The 18623-nt window shown below is 37.3% G+C and overlaps 2 protein-coding genes across 2 annotated transcripts; one reads left to right on the top strand and one right to left on the bottom strand.

Annotated features, from left to right (window-relative positions):
- Window positions 1–1574: 1574 nt before the first annotated feature.
- On the bottom strand, window positions 1575–4037 carry LOC104649493 (uncharacterized). Its single transcript, XM_010328898.4, has one exon. It carries the CDS (start codon window positions 3764–3766, stop codon window positions 1868–1870), a length of 1899 nt encoding a protein of 632 aa, XP_010327200.1. The 5' UTR covers window positions 3767–4037; the 3' UTR covers window positions 1575–1867.
- A 2423-nt stretch (window positions 4038–6460) lies between these two features.
- Window positions 6461–18513, top strand: LOC101249682 (enhancer of mRNA-decapping protein 4-like). Its single transcript, XM_004248241.5, has 12 exons — window positions 6461–7558; window positions 8670–8719; window positions 8790–8946; window positions 9047–9265; window positions 9946–10074; window positions 10293–11891; window positions 12729–13088; window positions 13167–13286; window positions 13577–13747; window positions 16920–17078; window positions 17198–17323; window positions 17896–18513. Exons 1-12 carry the CDS (start codon window positions 6701–6703, stop codon window positions 18202–18204), a joined length of 4257 nt encoding a protein of 1418 aa, XP_004248289.1. The 5' UTR covers window positions 6461–6700; the 3' UTR covers window positions 18205–18513.
- Window positions 18514–18623: the final 110 nt, after the last annotated feature.

An 18623-nucleotide genomic window follows, 5' to 3' on the forward strand; every position in this document is an offset into this window, starting at 1 on the left:
ATATGCTGTCTGGCTGTTATGCCAAAGGTGTTATCAGTTTGAATGGTGGAAAGGTGTGAATATATATAGTTGAGAAATAGGAGAAGTAGTTAGAAGTCCATGGAAGGGAGAAAAAGAGTCTATGGTTGAAAAGGAGTAGAAGGATGAACCTATTACCTAAGAAAATATTTTAAAAACTTATATCATTTATTAGATATAATTGGACTATTTTCACATGTTAAAATTGACCAATAATATAGTGGTACAATATTTACCATATTTATATACTGTATATAACTTACCATCAAAAATAAAAAAGCTTATTAATGTAATCCATTGGATAATAATAAGTAATATGAAGGATCACAAATGTTTACTTAAACATTTCCTTCAAGAATGGAATGAATTGCCTTTTCAATGGCCAAAATGCCTGTTATCAGCATTTTTCTATAGCAGATGCAAAATATCCAGACAAACGATATTGAGTCAATGATTGTTGTCGAGCACATATATTCGGATCACCTCTTAGAAACGAGGCTTGACAGTAGCACAAAACAGAATCCAAACACTGTTTCTTCTAAGCAAAATCATGCACAGTTTTACAACTCCAAACATGAGGCACTCTGATAATTGGAAACTCATGTTTCATTCCAGATGACACTAAAAGAACCGATCAGAAATCTGTATGCTGATTCAACTTTGTCTAGATGAGAACGTATTATGTAACATAACATGAAAAGTACTGATATGCCTAACAAAACCAAAGAGTGACACAGTAAGTAAAAACTCACAGTGCTGATTGACTATACATAGGAAGGAAGGACTAAAGTCCGATGGGGATTCAAAGAAAACTGTTTGCTGCTCAAACTGCAGCAGCAAACATTAACCATACAGCAGTGGATCAAGGTATGCAACGTTGCAATGAGCAGAAGTGCGTTTTTACTTGATGTTTTCTTCCCACTACTATGCCCAATTTGATGGCATATTTTGCAAGTGCAATGAATTGCTCTCTTTTTGGCTGGTTGTTCATCTAATTCTCTTCTCCATGTAATTGGTTTTCGACCTCTCCTCCATTTCCTTATTAGGGTGCACAACAGTGTGATCTACAACTGGCCATTGCTCTCTTCCAGTATTGGATTGATCTTTCTAGAATAAGTCTTCACATAGCAGTCTTCATTGAGTAGAGGATGAACAAATTTGGTAGGATCCTCTCTAATATGAGTTTGTGCACAGGGTAAAACCCCGCTCCTATGCAATAGCTCACAAACCACATAGGCGAGGTAACCCACACAAGGCAAGCATGGTCCAACGAGCTCGACCCAGAACCCCTTGCTTTTGCTGACAGGGGTTTTCGAACTTGAGACCTCCAACATGGAAGTTTCAAGCTCAAACCACTGGGCCACCCCGAAGGATTCCCTCCCCCTGATTTTGAGTAACTCTTTGTCTTACTTTTGGTGGATTCAGAGTGTGCAAACCAGAAGCTATTTCATACCTCTGTTAAAATCTGCTCGTAGTTTTTCTTCTAATCTACTCCAATAATTTAGAACAATTTCTCTCTAGCTTTTACCACAAAAGCATTGAAAGACTCAGTCATGTAGAAGAGATAAAATGATTTTCACCCTATATTAATTAAATAAAAAAGAAAACATAACTTCCTTGACATATTCACATAAAGCATAAATTTAAAGAGGGCTATCGTCTATGATAGGATACAATGGAGAAAAGACTTAAGAAAATGGCAGAGGGAGTTTACAAGGTAAGTCAAAAGCCCTATGCCAGGCACCCAATCCAAAGTGGATATAAGCCTTCCCAAAGACCAAAAATTACTCTTTCTATCTTTTTCTGAATTGAACTATGACCACGTACGATAAGCTAAATTTTGGATAATTCAAGTAGTGCTGTTGTTTTCTACAGCAAGGATTGTTCTTTTGTCTGAAACAACCCTTTCCATCATTCTATTAGCTGATTGCTTGTTCTTGCTGCTGGTACTAGTTCTACTATTTCCTTCAACAGTTCGTTGCAATATACGGACTGGTATTCCACCCAAGTCAAAGTCTTCCTTCAAAGATCTAGTTAGGAACCTCAAATCTGTATCTGAGAGCTGGGTTTTTCCACTCATAAATGCAATAAAAGTTGGAGGTCTAGCTTTCACCTGAGTGAAATACTTGATTTTGGGTTGAGCTGCCTGATCTTTCCAAGAATGTCTGCTCATTACCTTACATAGCCAGCGGTTAAGACGAGCTGTTGGCAATCTCAAACACCACTTTTCATATGTTTCAATGACCTGATTCATTACAGCTATCTGGCTCTTTCCTTCTAGAGCTGAAACAAATACAACAGGTATCCCTGTGACCTGGGGAATAACAGTCTGAATTTCTTGGGGCACAGCTTCAGTTACGCTCTTGTACAATTTGTAATTTTCTTTCCCTCTTAGAAGATCCATCTTATTTACAATCACAACAAGACCACGTCCTTCCTCAACCGCTCGCCTTGCTATAACTACTTCAACATGCTTCATGCTTCGCCTAGTGTTTGCAATCTCTTCTGCATCGAGGACCAAAACAATTACATGTGCTCTCATAAGGTGTTTCCTTGATTGCATTATACTTAAAGATGCAGGGCCCTTCTCCTGTTGTTTTGTCCTCTCCAACCAGCCTGCTGTGTCAACCAAATAAATGGTTCTTCCTTCGTACTGAAATTCAGCGCGGATGGAATCTCTAGTCAAACCAGCCTCAGGGCCAACTAAAACACGATCTTCTTGCAAGATTGTGTTCAACAAGGTTGACTTTCCAACATTGGGCCGCCCAACAATTGCCAACTGCAATGGCAATTTACACTCCATATCTTCAGAGGAGGAGTCATTATCCTGTACCTCCTCATCAGCACATAAGTTGTTTTGGAGCACATATTCTTCAAGTAATGGTCTAAGCGTCTCATGAAGTTCAGCCATTCCAAGTCCAGTCTCAGCAGATAAAGCAATGGGATCGCCAAATCCTAATCTATAAGCCTCACCAGCAGCAGATGCAAGTGTACCATCACAATCATCCAGTGATTCAGCTTTATTCATCACCACAATAGTTTTCATTCCAGGTGCATTCTTCCTCAACCATTTTCCAACATCCAAATCCATAGGCAACACTCCATCTCTTGCATCAACTAACAAGAGTGCTAATTGAGTTTTTGACAACACATTTCCTGTCATTTCTGCAGTTCTACTAAGAACAGAACCAGAAGAAGCCTCTGCTTCTATACCAGCAGAATCCAACACCTTAAACCTCAAATTCCCCAATTTTGCAACACCTTCTCGTATATCCCGAGTAACATGATCAGTAGGAGTGTTGTACACAAGCGCCTCCCTCCTTCGTATCAATCGGTTAAACAATGCTGATTTCCCTACATTAGGGCGTCCCATGATTAAAACCCTTGGCAGCTTGTTAATATGAATCTGTGTAAAATCAACCATCTCTCTAGTAGTATACTTCGTTTCCTTTCCTCTATCACTACTATTAGCAGCAGCATTATCTAACAATTCATCTGCCTTCTCCTGACCTAACAAAGTGCAGAATTCAGCAACATTATGAAAGAAGTAAGGATTTTGAGAATTACTTGATGATAATCCAATCATCTCATTGCAGCTTGAAGTAGAGCTCCAAAAAGTTCTGCGGCAGCAGGTTTCGTGGAATTCTGAAGTGATTTGGTCCGGTAAAGTAGTTTCTCTAGAGAGAATACCGAAGCTGTAGTGGCTTTTCCGCCTGAAAAAAGGCTTCAAATTTCTTAGCAATAACATGATTAGAAACAGCAGAGCCTCGCGACTCAATAAACCTCCATTATCGCGTCTCGGAAGCAGACCGGAAAACTGAACAAAGATCTGTTCACTAGAGGAGCTAAGGTGTAGCTGCGGCGACAATGGTGGTGTTACACGGTGGTTAACGGCGGAAGAGTTTAAAAACGGCGGAAGATAGAGTGTTTGTGACCTAGTACAGTACTACTGTTAATATAACTCATTTTGATTTAATTATTTTAATGAAAAATAAGCAAAAATCCAATAAAATCAAAATAATTATAAGCATATGATCGATCATATCATTAATTAATAAGTAATTTCTGGACAAGAAATCGTAATGATATTATATATAAAAATTCTCTATTAAAAAGAATAAATACATGGAGTGATTGGTGAAAATCAATTACTCGACCTTTTTTTAAATTGTTCCATTTATTATTCAAATATAAGCACTTTAAAAAGTAGTTTAAGTGTCAAACCCAAAAGATCTCAGGTTTTCATTGCATGTTCAGTTTTTCTCTATCACGCGTTTATAATACCTCGTATTTTTAGACTATGAGTTAGATTGTTCGATGCTTAAAATATCGCATTGAAAATGAGTTGTACTGTAAAATGCCAGGAGATCTAATTGCACCTTACATATGCATGTTACATTAACAACGATTTGTGTCGAACGTTCTATTATAAATTTGTGCATGTTCATGCGATCATATCACATGTAATTCAGATAGTATACCTCAAATGGATGCTAGAAACTTATTGACAATGATCCGTGATGGATGCAATGAGCTCATGCGATTCACATTTCGTGAGATGCGAATCGTATCAGTCATTGCAAATTACTATATTTCCATTAAAATTAAATCATGTGAATTTAAATGCATATTAAAATAGTATGATAGACATCAAGATTTAGAGGTTCGAATCTGAATATACTAAATATTACGATATTGCTTTAAGATCTAAATGATTATTTATTTTCTTAACATTTGAATGTATTTAAAAATGTAATATTCAAATAAAATACTAAACTGATAGTTTCTCTATTTTAAATTTGTATGATGTAATTTGACTTCATATGGAGTTAAAAAAAAATACAAAGACTTTTAAAATTTAAGTCTAAAATAAGTAATAAATATTTGTGTGGCTATAAATTCTTCTATAATAGATAACATTTCAAAATTTTAAATTTTACTAAATATAGGAAATTAGGAATGCATTTTTTTGCATGACAAAAAAAGAATCTTATAAATTGGGGCAATAATAATAATAATGATAATAATATTATTATTATATTAATAAAGTATTTAAAGAAAATTATATGACAATTGAGGATGGTGACTAACGATAACGATTGAGATTAATTTGAGATCATATTGACCATTAATGATTGTTATGGGTAGTAGCTTACATTTCACTGATAGTAGTGATTAATCGTGATGGTTAGTGATTGAGAATATTTATTAAGTGGAATAACATTGACTAATGACAAAATTATCGATAAATATTAGTGGTTATAATAGTGGTTGGTGATGTTATTGCAAATGATTTCTAATGCTGATAACGATTGATTTTGGTGATTGACGAAAGTGGTCGTAGTGGTTAGACTGAAAATGACGGTTATGAATTGTAAGTGATGATAGTAATAGTTGAAACAGTAACTTTGGGTGACGAGTAAAAGTAAATGGAGCATCAATACATTGTCAACTCTGTAAAAAGAATCTTAAATAAGCATCTTAATGATATGAAGACCTTGTTACAAATCGCAATCATTCAGATCCATTAAAAAGCTATTACATAAGAAAAATAAACACACTAATTGAGTAACATCTGAACGATTAAGATTCATATCTTTAAAACAATAATCTTAATGATATAAATCTGAAATAAACTTAATGATATAAATATGAATAGTAAAGATTAAGATATTATTAATGCAAACAAATAGAACTTTATAATTAGTATGTTCAGTTTAATGTATGTCATAGGCCTTGTCCCGACATACAATTTTAAGTTATGTTTCAGACGTCGATTAACTGTTAGCATGTTGTTATGACATGTATTTTGGTATTGACATTCATGTCATCTTATGAATTTTTTTAATGTAATGAAATATGAAAATATTTTTTTTACGAAACTTATTTTCCTCAAATACACTTAAAATCATGTTTTTCGCTCATCTTAAAATTAATGTATGTTCAATGTTACATGCCATATTATATATATAGGATCAAGAATAACATTAGCTATCGATCTCACCCAAAATGTAAGTTCGAAATATAACAACACCTACCCTTTTCCCCAATTAGTCTCCTTGTGCAAACCTTTAACGATTATCATCACACACTACTTTCCTCAAATTTTAAATGTAAATGCTTTTTACTTTTGATTAACGTTTTTTCGATTTGCACATGACGATGAAAATTATAATTCTTCACACACTATTCTTAATTGCATGACATTTTATATTTTAAGGAAAAAATAAAAACGAAAAAGAAGATAATCTCAGAGTACTTGATAGCTGATTTGGATTTGATGAGAGTTATATAATCCAATACATGTATACGTTATGAGAGACTCTATATAGTATTTTATTTATAATAAAAGATAAATGATAATACATGCATAATCCTAATTAGCTATCAAACGATCCACTCGTGACATGAGATAAAAACAATAATTTATCCTTAGATCCCCAATTTAATAAAATAATATTTTTCTGATCCATCTTCTTCCCATAATAGCATTACTCCCCCCAAAAGGTCCCAATCTATTCATCACTCACTCTCAACACAGTCACACTACTCAATCTTGCACTTAATCCGATCTCTGTCTCCAAATCCTTCATATAATCATCTTCTTCATCAAATCTCTCTTCATATACTCGTTAATTGATTCCCTGAATATTGTATTTTTGTAGTATTATTCGAGGTATTTATGGCTTCCGCCGGAAATCCAAACCAGTCCGGTGGAACACCGTCTGATATGCATACTTTCTTCAAGCCTTCAACTCTGGTTTCAACAAACCCGAATACCCAGAACCCCATTAACCCGAATTTGATACCTTCACCATTTCCGCTTGCTTCAGCTTCTTATCCTCCGGCTAGTGCCGGCGGCGCCGGTGGTGGTACAGGAGGAAGTGCCGGAGGACTTTACTACCCAACCCAGACAACCCCTTTTCACCTTATTCCTCAATTCAATCACAATATTCCTCTACAGTATAACAACCATCAACCTCAACATGATGGACATATGCATCCGCAAAGATCTATGTCTTTCCCTGCTCCACCACTTCAACCACCACCAACCCCTACTAGTCCTCACCAGTTCTTGAATCCTGGAAATAACCCGAATCCTAACCCTGGGGCTCGACTTATGGCTTTGTTAAGTCCGCCATCTTCAACTCATGAAGTTCTTCAGCAACCCACTGTGCAACTTCCTCCTTTACAGCCTACAACTTCTGGGTCTGAGCTTTCTGATTTTTCTGCTTCACCAAATGTTGGTATTGCACATTCAGGGAGTAGCCCGTTGCGAATGCCGAGTAGGAAGTTACCTAAAGGGAGACATTTGAATGGGGATCATGTTGTTTATGATATAGATGATAGGTTGCCTGGTGAAGTGCAGCCTCAGCTGGAGGTTACTCCCATTACCAAGTATGGTTCGGATCCGGGACTTGTTTTAGGCAGGCAAATTGCAGTTAACAAAAGCTATATATGTTATGGGCTCAAATTGGGAGCTATTCGTGTGCTTAACATTAACACCGCGTTGAGGTCATTGCTTAAAGGTCTTGCACAGGTTGGCCTTTTCCTCAAGCTTATAATTTTTGGTGCAATGGTTCTGTTAATCTATGGATCTTTTCGTTGATGTACCTAGATACATTAGATGTGAATTTCATACTCTTTTGTTATGTGAACTGTTTATGAACATAATAAATACTTGTGCTAGTTGGTATGCAAAAAATACTAGTGATGGTATAATTGTAGAGATTGTACTGCACTCCTATTCGATTCAGAAATAACTTGCCATGCACCAAATCACGTTACCATGATTAAGTCATAAATTGAGGTAAGACGATATATTAGTTAACTTATTTTTGTTATTTAAGTCATATTAATTATCCGTTGTTCAAGTGTTAAGTTTTGTAGAAAAGACATATTTTATGCACTTATGCATAGACCAGGTTCTAGCAAGTATTTCTCAATTATGATGCGCTTGTAACAATTGTCTTGTCAAGCTGAATATTTGGTGGATAGGGCCGGAGGATGAAAAGTCATCAAATTTTGTGGGATTTCCCAAAGTAGAGGGGTTTAATGGAGAAGATCTAATTTTTGGTACTGTCCATTGAAGTCATGATATTCACTTTTCCACTTATATCCTAGGTGCATGTGTAATTGAAACATGCATGGATATATATAGCTTATTTTTAAAATTTGTGGCATTTGATTTCACACTTTGTTGTCATACTCTGCTGTCACATATCATGCAGCAGTATGCAACATATGCTTGGTTCTCTAGACATGGCTGTGAAATAAACTTCATACTGGGTGTGTTTTTGTTGTACTTTCAAGTAAATGCCATCTTCCTCTTGTTGTTTTTAGAAAAGGGACCATATCTACATGTTTAGAGGTGCTACTACTCTTTGGTCTTGACTTCGTGGCATGTGCTTATTTTGGATTCTTGAACTGACTACCGAGTACAATTTTACTGGTGGTGATAATGTATAAAACCATTACAGACTAGGCTTTTTTTGTAAATAAAGATTAGTAAAATTGTCTTGTTTGGTTTAGGAAGGCAAAAGATCTGTATTTTGTAAAACTATAGTAATTGGAACTTTATCATATGTTTTAACCCTTCTTTTGGAGTACAGCATTATTGTATTAATCTAAGTCATGAATTTTTCTTTCAGAGGGTCACAGACATGGCTTTCTTTGCTGAGGATGTTCACCTTTTGGCTAGGTAGTGCTATTCTCTTTTATTCATATCAGGTTTTATGTAAGTGATCTATCTAACTTTGCCGTTTTTTCAGTGCAAGTGTCGATGGGCGTGTTTATATATGGAAAATTACTGAAGGGCCAGATGAGGAAGATAAGCCCCAAATTACAGGGAGGATTGTCACTGCTATTCAAATAGTTGGTGAGGGGGAATCTCTTCATCCCCGAGTTTGTTGGCATTGTCACAAACAAGTACCGTGAATCCTTCTCTCCTTTTTTTTTGTGGAACTCTTTTCTAGCATAGTTTTTCTGCTAGATTTCTTCTTAACTACTATTATACCCTCTTCGACAGGAAATTCTTGTGGTCGGGATCGGAAGACATGTTTTAAAAATTGATACCACAAAATTTGGAAAAGCTGAAGTTTTTTCAGCAGATGAACCTCTCAAGTGTCCTGTTGACAGGTTGGTTGATGGGGTACAACTTGTTGGTGCTCATGATGGAGAAGTGACTGATTTGTCAATGTGCCAGTGGATGACCACTCGATTGGTATCTGCATCGGTGGATGGCACGGTTCGTGAGAGTTTTACTTATTGTCTGTTAAACGGTTTGCATTTACATTTGCTGTCTTTGCTCTATATAGTAGCCATATCATTCAATGCATTTTCATTTGTAAAATGATGATTTAGCAACAAGTCCCACAAGGCATTGTTTTGTCTTTCATGAGATGGCGTCCCATGCATTTTCATTTGTAAAATGATGATTTAGCAACAAGTTCCACAAGGCATTGTTTTGTTTTTCATGAGATGGCATCCCATGCATTTTAGAATGACCAACTAACAATTGACATGGGGATAGTTTGTAAAAATATCATGTATAATATAGTGCTTAAAATAAAAATGTTATTATACAGAAACAATTTGTATAGATTCCAGTGTTCTCTTGAACCGACAGCATAGAATGTCCCAGTATGTGTGCAGTCTTTTATTACTTATGAGGAAATGGGCAATGTCATACTGTAACTTATGGTTTCTTCTTTAGTACTTGCACAGTTTTAGGTTTATGCATTCTTCGCACTTGTATTTTGTTAATGTGTTAAGTTCTGAAGTCAAAACAAAACAAAAAGAGAAAGGATGTGGTTTGTGTCCTGTGAAAGGGAAAAAATGATCTGATGATAAACTATGGATTATCTTCTGCTAACCAAGGTTGGTTGCTTCATGACTCATGCATGTGGTTTGTATCTTGTTTTACAGATAAAGATTTGGGAAGACTGGAAGCCTCAGCCAATTGCAATTCTCAGGCCTCATGATGGTAATCCTATTCATTCAGCCACCTTCCTTTCTGCTCCAGACTGCCCACATCACATCATACTCATCACTGGGGTACGTGCTAATATAGTTCATGGCAAGCATCTTTTGACAGAAACAAACGTCTTCTTTGACGAATAAGCTGGTTCTCCAAAAGGGATCCATGCTTTAGGAGACTAATTGCTACACATTCAGAAGTTGATCTTGATTATATTTTATTTTTCTCTATAAGTTTGTGTCTTGGTTTTTTCTAGCGTTTAGTGCTGCACATATAACCAGTCAAAAGTATACAGGGTTTACTTAATCGGGAAATGAAGATATGGGTATCAGCAAGTGAGTCATGGCACTGTATACAAACTTTGGAATTGAAGAGTTCTGCTGAAGCTCGTGCTGAAGAGACATTTTTTAACCAAGTTGTAGCGTTGTCTCAAGCAGGTCTGCTCTTATTAGCGAATGCGAAAAAGAATGCCATATATGCTGTTCATCTAGAGTATGGCCTGAACCCAATGGCAACCCATATGGATTACATAGCTGAATTTACAGTTACAATGCCAATTTTGAGTTTCACTGGAACAAGTGATTTACAGCCTCATGGTGAACAGATTGTTCAGGTGTACTGTGTACAGACGCAGGCTATTCAGCAGTACGCTTTGGACCTATCCCAATGCTTGCCTCCTCCCATGGAGAATGGTGTGGGCTTCGAAAGGACAGAATCTAATGTATCACGTGATGCTGCTAATATTGAAGGATATGTTCCTGTTGATCCTCCTGGTAGTAAACAAATGGATTTCCCTTTAACTAGTTCTGCACCCAAAACTTTAGTGAATGAGAGTGCCACAGAGATTGAAGCTACAGCTAGACCTCTTATGACTGATGCACGCACTGCATTGGCCACCTCTGCGGAATTTGCTTCTTCTATTGCGGAATCTAAATCATCTAGTTTACCCAGTATAACTACTGATACTGATATTGCTCCCTTTACATCACCACCACCTTTGAGTCCTGAGTTGGCTAGAAAACTTTCTGGTTTCAGAAGCATATCAAACAGCTCTAAGCATGGTCCCTCTGTCAATGACCATTTTGGGGATCCTAAAGCTGTTGAATATTCAGTTGACAGGCAAATGGATGCCATTCATCCAAACTTGACTGGCCTTACTCTGTCAGATGGTGACCCAATGAAAAATGAAGATGAAGTGTCCGGTGATGATGGTTCTTCGGGTATTAGTAGTACAATTAAATTCAAGCACCCTACTCATTTGGTGACTCCTTCAGAGATACTGATGGCTAACTCATCTTCTGAGGTAAACCATGTTAATGAACATAAGAGCGAGGGACAATCAAGTATCCAGGATGTTGTAATCAACAAGGAAGCCCGCAATGTGGAAGCGGAGGTTAAGAATGTTGGTGAAACAAGATTCAATCAAAAAACTGATGTTGGCTCTCAACAAGAACTTCATACTTTTGTGTCTGATAACAAGGAGAAACCCTTCTGCTCTCAGGCATCTGACCTTGGAATAGAAATGGCTCGAGAATGTCGTGACTTATCGCCTGAAACTTATATTGTCGAGGAATCTAGGCAGTTTGATGGGGTTTCTGGAACTGAGCAGCTGATCCAAGCATCAACTGCCCCTAAAGAAGACCGTGACTCTGCAAAGGAGACCTCTGGAAATAATTTAGACTCAAATGTGCAAGTTTCTGCTCATCAACCTCCAGCTTCTAGTGCCAAAGGGAAAAAGCAAAAGGCAAAGAACACTCAAGGATTTGAACCAGCTTCACCCTCACCTGGTTCTTTCAAGTCATCTGATTCCAATGAGGGTGGTATTAGCTCAAGTAACACCTCTATGGAAGCTGCAGTCTCACAAATTTTGTCTATGCGTGAGAAGCTAAATCAGGTGCCTGCTTTGACTACGGGATTGTGCATAAATATGCTAAACTTTCCTTTCTCAATTTTTTTTGACTTTCCCCCCCAAAAAAAATGTTTTAAACTTTAATGATCTTAATATTCTTATTATTATTTTAATTTATCATGCTTTTAGTCAGTTGTTAATATTTCAAATTACAGGTTTTCGTTAGTACCTAATCATATATTAGATGGTTGTCATTACTTTGATGTTTCACTACTTTTCTTGTACAGATGGTGATCCAATTTTCCTTGATATGCCACTTGCGGCTGCTTTTTTCTGTACCCCATTGCGAATTTTCCTATCTGTTAATTGGTCCTTGTCCTGAACAATTTCCCTCCTGGAATTTGCCCCTAGATTTGTGGTAAGAGCACAGCACATGATGTGTTGGTTAGGCATATGTCACAATGTCAAATGCTGGTTTTAGTGAAGGGTAGAGGGTTGGGGTCCACTATCCACTTTAGTTTCAAACTATGCGTGCGCCATTAACCCTCAGGATTTCTCTCCCGAAATTTATTGCACTATTTTCAGTCAAGTTCCGTCATCTAGGTCTCTTTCACGTGTAATTGTTTGTAGAACTACTTTCAGAGAATTCTCTTCTTGGAGCATTCAAACTTCTCAAGTGATGGAAGCCGAATCTTATACATATATTTATTATGTGAGAGGACTCTTTGTCCAACCGTTTTTTGTGTTGCATTGATGAAACATTAACGTATGCTGGAAATTGTGCTTTCTGCAGTCTTATGATCTTAGTTACATTATCGTTTTGTTTTGCTTCTATGCTATTCTCACTTATTTCCATTTTCTCTCAACGCTGTGCCTTCTTAGGTTCTTAATATGCAAAAAGAAACGCAAAAGCAGATGAGTGTGATGGTTGCTGCCCCAGTTACCAAAGAAGGAAGAAGACTTGAGGCTGCCTTGGGACAGAGCATGGAGAAGGCTGTCAAGGCCAATTATGATGCTTTATGGGCCCGTTACCACGAAGATAGTGCTAAACAAGAGAAATTACTTCGTGATCGTACTCAACAAATAACCAATTTGATATCTAACTGCTTTAACAAGGACATGCCTGGGCTAATTGAGAAAATAATGAAGAAAGAACTGGCAGCTGTTGGACAAGCCGTCACACGCAGTATTGTCCCTATCATTGAGAAAACTGTATCAACTGCTATTTCAGAATCCTTCCAGGTTAATATTATGAAAATCTGGATTTTTTTTTTTGAAAAAATGAATTTGTTTGTCAATGATGGAATGTGAATGGTGCAGAAAGGAGTTAGTGACAAGGCAGTAAACCAACTGGAGAAAACAGTTAGCTCTAAACTTGAAGCTTCTGTTGCTAGGCAAATTCAAGCACAATTCCAGACCTCTGGCAAGCAAGCTCTTCAGGTGAGGAGCATGAGCAGACAATTCTTTATTTAGTTAATGCCAATCAATGTGGGTATGAAGACAGTTTCTCAACCTTGCCTATTCACTTATGTTTTGTGGCTCCACTGCAACGCTTGATTGCTAGATCTCCTTCAAATAAGCATAGTAGCTCCTTGAATTTGCTTCCTGATCATCTCAACCTGCTATTTTTCTTTTCTGCTGTCTTCATAGTGCTAATTCTCCTGGATGCTTTGATTTTCAAAACTAATGTTGGATGCTACGTGCCCAATAACATTCTAATTGTCATGCAGGAAACTTTGAAATCTATAATGGAAGGTTCGGTGATTCCCGGCTTTGAGATGTCATGCAAGGCAATGTTTGAGCAAGTAGATTTGACGTTTCAAAAAGGATTTGCTGAACACACTGGTTCCGCTCTACAGCAATTTGAGTCCATGCATTCACCGTTAGTACATGCTTTAAGGGTATGGCTTCTGAGCAGTGGTTTTATTACTACCCTTCTGTTTTCTTGCTAATTTCGGGTAGGACAATTCCTTCCTTTTTCAATATATCTAACTTGCGTTATATTATGCTCTGGAATGGAGAGTTATTAGTGGCCAGTGATGTACTCCTTCCACAACCTATGTGGATTTTTTTGTGCTGATTATCATATATTTTGTTGCTCCATCAACTTAGCTACTATCTTATTCCTTCCTATTAGACCATCCTTTCCACTCCTTCCGTTCCATTTTGTTTGGCACTTTTCCTTGTTAGTCCATTCCAAAAGGAATGACACAGAGGGGATACTAGCTGACTCTGGAGTTGTGTGCAAGCTAGACATTGAGAAGGCATATGATCATGTCAACTGGGAGTTTTTTGCTCAATATGTTAAAACTAATGGGGTTTGGTGAGAGATGGTTGAGATGGATTGAGGTTTGTATAAAAACGACTAGGTTGAATGGAGAACCTACTAGTCTTTCCCTCAGAAAGAGGTCTCTGACAGGGAGACCCTTTGTCCCCTTTCCTTTTCATCATAGCCATGGAAGGATTCGATAGTATGATGAGGGTGGCTACTCAAAACTCACTGTTGCAAGGATTCAAAGTAGGCAATCTCTCAGGGGTGGATATGCAGATTTGTCATTTGCTTTATGCTGACGACACCGTCATATTTTGTGAAGCTAAGGAGGAAAAAATCAGAATTGTCAGAATGATATTGGTAGTCTTTGAGGCGGTCTCAGGCTTAGTCAACTGGAGGAAGAGTTGTATATATCCCATCAAAGAGGTTACACTGATCCAGGCCTTAGCAAACATTTTAGGGTGCAGAATAGAGAAACTTCTAACTGTTTACCTAGGTATGCCACTTGGAAACAACCATAAAGAGCTAATGATATGGGATGGTATAATTGAAAAAACTGAGAAGAAGGCAAACTGGAAATATCAATATCTATCGTTCGGTGGGAGAACCATTTTGATAAACTCTGTACTAGATTCTTTACCTACCTATGTGATGTCCCTATTCCCTATGCCGGTCAAAATGGAAGAAAGACTTGATAAATTAAGGAGGGATTTTCTTTGGTCGGGAATCAAGGAAGGTAAAAGAATACATCTTGTCAAATGGCAAACTGCTTTGCTGAGTAGGAGCTCAGGAGGATTAGGGATCAGAAACATGGGGCTACAAAACAAGTGCTTGTTAGCAAAATGGTTGTGGAGGTTCAGAAGAGAGGATCAAGCACTTTGGAAGGAAGTCATCAGTAACAAGTACGGCCAGAATAGCCCATGGGTTTTCGATATGGTGAATATCCCGTATGGTGTCTCGGTGTGGAGAACTATCAGAAATTTATGGGGCCAACTACAACACCGTATTAGATACAAAGTGGGGAATGGGACCAGGGTTCTTTTCTGGAAAGATCACTGGATTGGTCAGGACTCCTTGATGTCTTTCCTATCCGGACATATATATCCTGAGCTCGTCTCCAGATGCAATGGTAAATGAGGTATGGTCTGAACAAGGGTGGAATTTCAGCTTCAGAAGGTTACTAAATGACTGGGAGATAGGCAGAGTAGCCGAGATGATACAAACGCTGGATGATTTCAAGGGCACAAATCTGGAAGTTGATGTAATGATTTGGAAACACAATCATGATGGTATGTTGGCAGTAAACAGATTGTACAATAGGAAAGTGAAGGAACTTCCAGGGGAAATCTCTGGACCATGGAGTAAGGTATGGAAAAATAAAGTGCCAACTAAAGTGAGGTGCTTCTCATGGCTAGTGGCTAGAAGCGCATGCCTAACTCATGAGAAGCTGCAGAGAAGAGGCTTTGAAATAGCCTCCTGGTGTTCACTGTGTAATGAGACAAATGAGACTAATAGCCATCTATTCCTCCATTGCAAAGACACTGCTCAATTATGGGCCATTTTTCTAAGCAGAACACACACAAAACACACTGCAGACCTTCTCAGTTGCTGGGTGAGAAGAGTGGGGAGTAAGAGCCAGAAGAAATGGTGGAACATGATATCCTCTTGTATATGGTCTACTATAAAGATCAAATGGCGTATGAAGACCTTCTGTTTTTGGTGTAATTTTGGAGGGTACAGAGGATGCTAGACAGATTTTAAACTTTTTCTCTTCCTTATTAGTTTAGTAGCAATTTTTTGAGTTTTTTTTTTTGGGTCACTGATGTAAATCTTTTTGATGGTTGCCAGCATACCCTCATTGGGTATGCTGAGGAATACAACTTTACTTTATTTAAAAAAGAAAAAAAGAAAAGGAGTGACACAGTTTTATAATTCCTTAATTAATATAACAACTTCTATAGTTATAGTCTTGTAGCTACAGAAATGTTATGGCATGTTTGAGACCACAAATTTCTAAGGTGCTTTAGGCTTATAGCTACACAAATGTTATGACATGTTTAAGACAACAAGTTTTTAAAATATTTCTTTCTTTGTTAAACTTTGTAGCGAGTCAAACAAAGTTTAATAGAGGGAGTATTGGTTTGAAGCTCAGGGTAATAGCTGTTTAATTCATGTGTGGGCGAGCGTGCGTGTGACTATGTGTGCGTGTGTGTGAATATTTGTGTTCTCTATAAAAGGGTCTGGAAGCAGGTTTGCATATGCTCTATTGAATACATGAACATTGCTTTCAAGGTTACTGATTGATACATGTTGATTTCGCTTGTATAGAGATTTAGTGACTCACTCTTTTAGTGTAGATGTGATGAGATTGTGTGTGGTAATCTTCTTTTGGTTGTTACTTCCATTTTAGATTTGAAAGCTGTAGTTACTCGTAAAAAGAGATTTTACCTTTGGTATATGTTTATGAAGGTTTCACTGGGTGAATGTAACTCTTCACATCTCTCTGGTGATATAAATGGATTGGATAATTCGTTGTACAACAATAACATACCCAGTGTAAATCCACATGTGGGGTCTGGGGAGGGTGGTGTGTACCTAACCTTACCCTTACCTTGTAAAGGTCGAGAGGCTGTTTCCATTGTATGTATGAATATTGTTGCAATGAGTGTCAGTTAACTTTTCTTGGATATACTTGTTATCATTGATAATGGCCCAGTTTATAGTTTATACTCTCTTTGGAATTGCATGTGCATTTGACTTTTCTTATCTTTAAAAAAGAACTCACTTGAGTTAATTTTCAGGATGCCATTAATTCTGCATCATCGATGACTCAAACATTGAGTGGAGAGCTAGCTGATGGTCAAAAGAAGTTGCTTACACTTGCAGTTTCAGGAGCAAATTCCAAGTTATCGAATCCACTGGTTAGCCACATGAGTAATGGACCATTACTGCATGAGAAGGTTCTTTCTATTCCCTTAAATTACTTTTTACTAGATAGAATAATTGATAGCTACTTGTATTCTGTTTTCAGACTTAAATCCTTATTGTTCTATTTCAATCTTTTAATCTTATTTAATAGCTTGAAGCTCCTGTTGATCCAATCAAAGAGTTATCAAGATTGTTGGCGGAGCGCAAGTACGAGGAGGCATTCACTACAGCCTTGCACAGAACTGATGTGTCTATTGTATCATGGTTATGTTTGCAGGTATACTGTTTGCTCTTTATCACTTGTTTATGGACGGTTAAAATATCGGGTACTTTAGTACTGCTGTTGAATGCTATTCCTTGTACTAGGCAAATGTTTTACCTTCTATCTTTCTAGCTGATAGAAGGAAGGACTCCAAACCGTCCAAATGATAAAGTTGGAAAATGCAAATTGACTAGTTAACTAACCTTATTCAAGTAAAAAGTTCTTGTATCTAAATGGATCATATCAAATTTTGGTGTCCTGATTTCGTAGTTCATTACTTCATCCGGTTCAATTTGTTCGTATGGTTTTGACTTGACACGGAGTTTAAGGAAGTAAAGAAGATTTTGAATCTTGTGGTTTTAAACTAAAGAGATGTAGAATGTACCAAAATGACTTTACACGTAGTTTAAGAAAGTAAAGAGGATTTTGTAATCATTTTCAAAGAGTTTGAGCAACATAACTTTTGTCACTGCCAGGATTTTGAACCTTGGCCGTTCTCGCTTCATTGGCGACAAGGCCACTGTGCATGCTTGAAGTAATTTTCTTTTCCTGATCCATCTTAATGGTTTCCCTGTGCCTTTTACCAGGTTGATCTGTCGGGTATCTTGTCAATGAATCCTCTCCCGTTGAGTCAAGGTGTACTTCTTTCACTTCTTCAGCAGGTGGCGTGTGATATTACCAATGAGACATCTCGAAAATTATCCTGGATGAGGGATGTGGTATCAGCCATAAATCCAACTGACCCGGTGATTGTACTGCACGTACGGCCTATTTTCGAGCAAGTATATCAAATACTAAACCATCATCGGACTCTACCTACCACAACCCCCGCGGAACTTTCAAGCATTCGCCTTATAATGCATGTTATCAACTCTATGCTCCATGTTCCATGCTAATGAGACCTGTAAATGATTTTTCACGAACAACATACTATTTCGCCTGGTGAGTTATTAAAGTTTGTACAAATTGTTCTGGATAGACAAAAAGTACTATAGAGTTGAAGCCTTCACCTACCTTTTATGTTGATTTCTACTGTTGATTTTTTTTTTCCAAGGTAAAATCTTATAGTCGGGTCGGGTCGGATTTTCGGGTTTGTTGAGTATTAGTCTTTTTTGGTTGGAAGTATAGTGTATACAAATTTTTGTACTTTGTACATTGTTATCTTTACTGCAATTTCAAATGGTACTGTTAAGTGGTTTCTCTCATGGCCTTGTCATGCGTTATAGCAGCGTTTGGTTGATGGTATTAAATGCCCATATCGAGTTATGCATTTATGCCTGGATCGAGAGTTATGTAGGAACATATGTATTTATGT

Source organism: Solanum lycopersicum, chromosome 10 (assembly GCF_036512215.1).
Source record: "Solanum lycopersicum chromosome 10, SLM_r2.1".
NCBI classification, from domain to species: Eukaryota; Viridiplantae; Streptophyta; class Magnoliopsida; order Solanales; family Solanaceae; genus Solanum; species Solanum lycopersicum.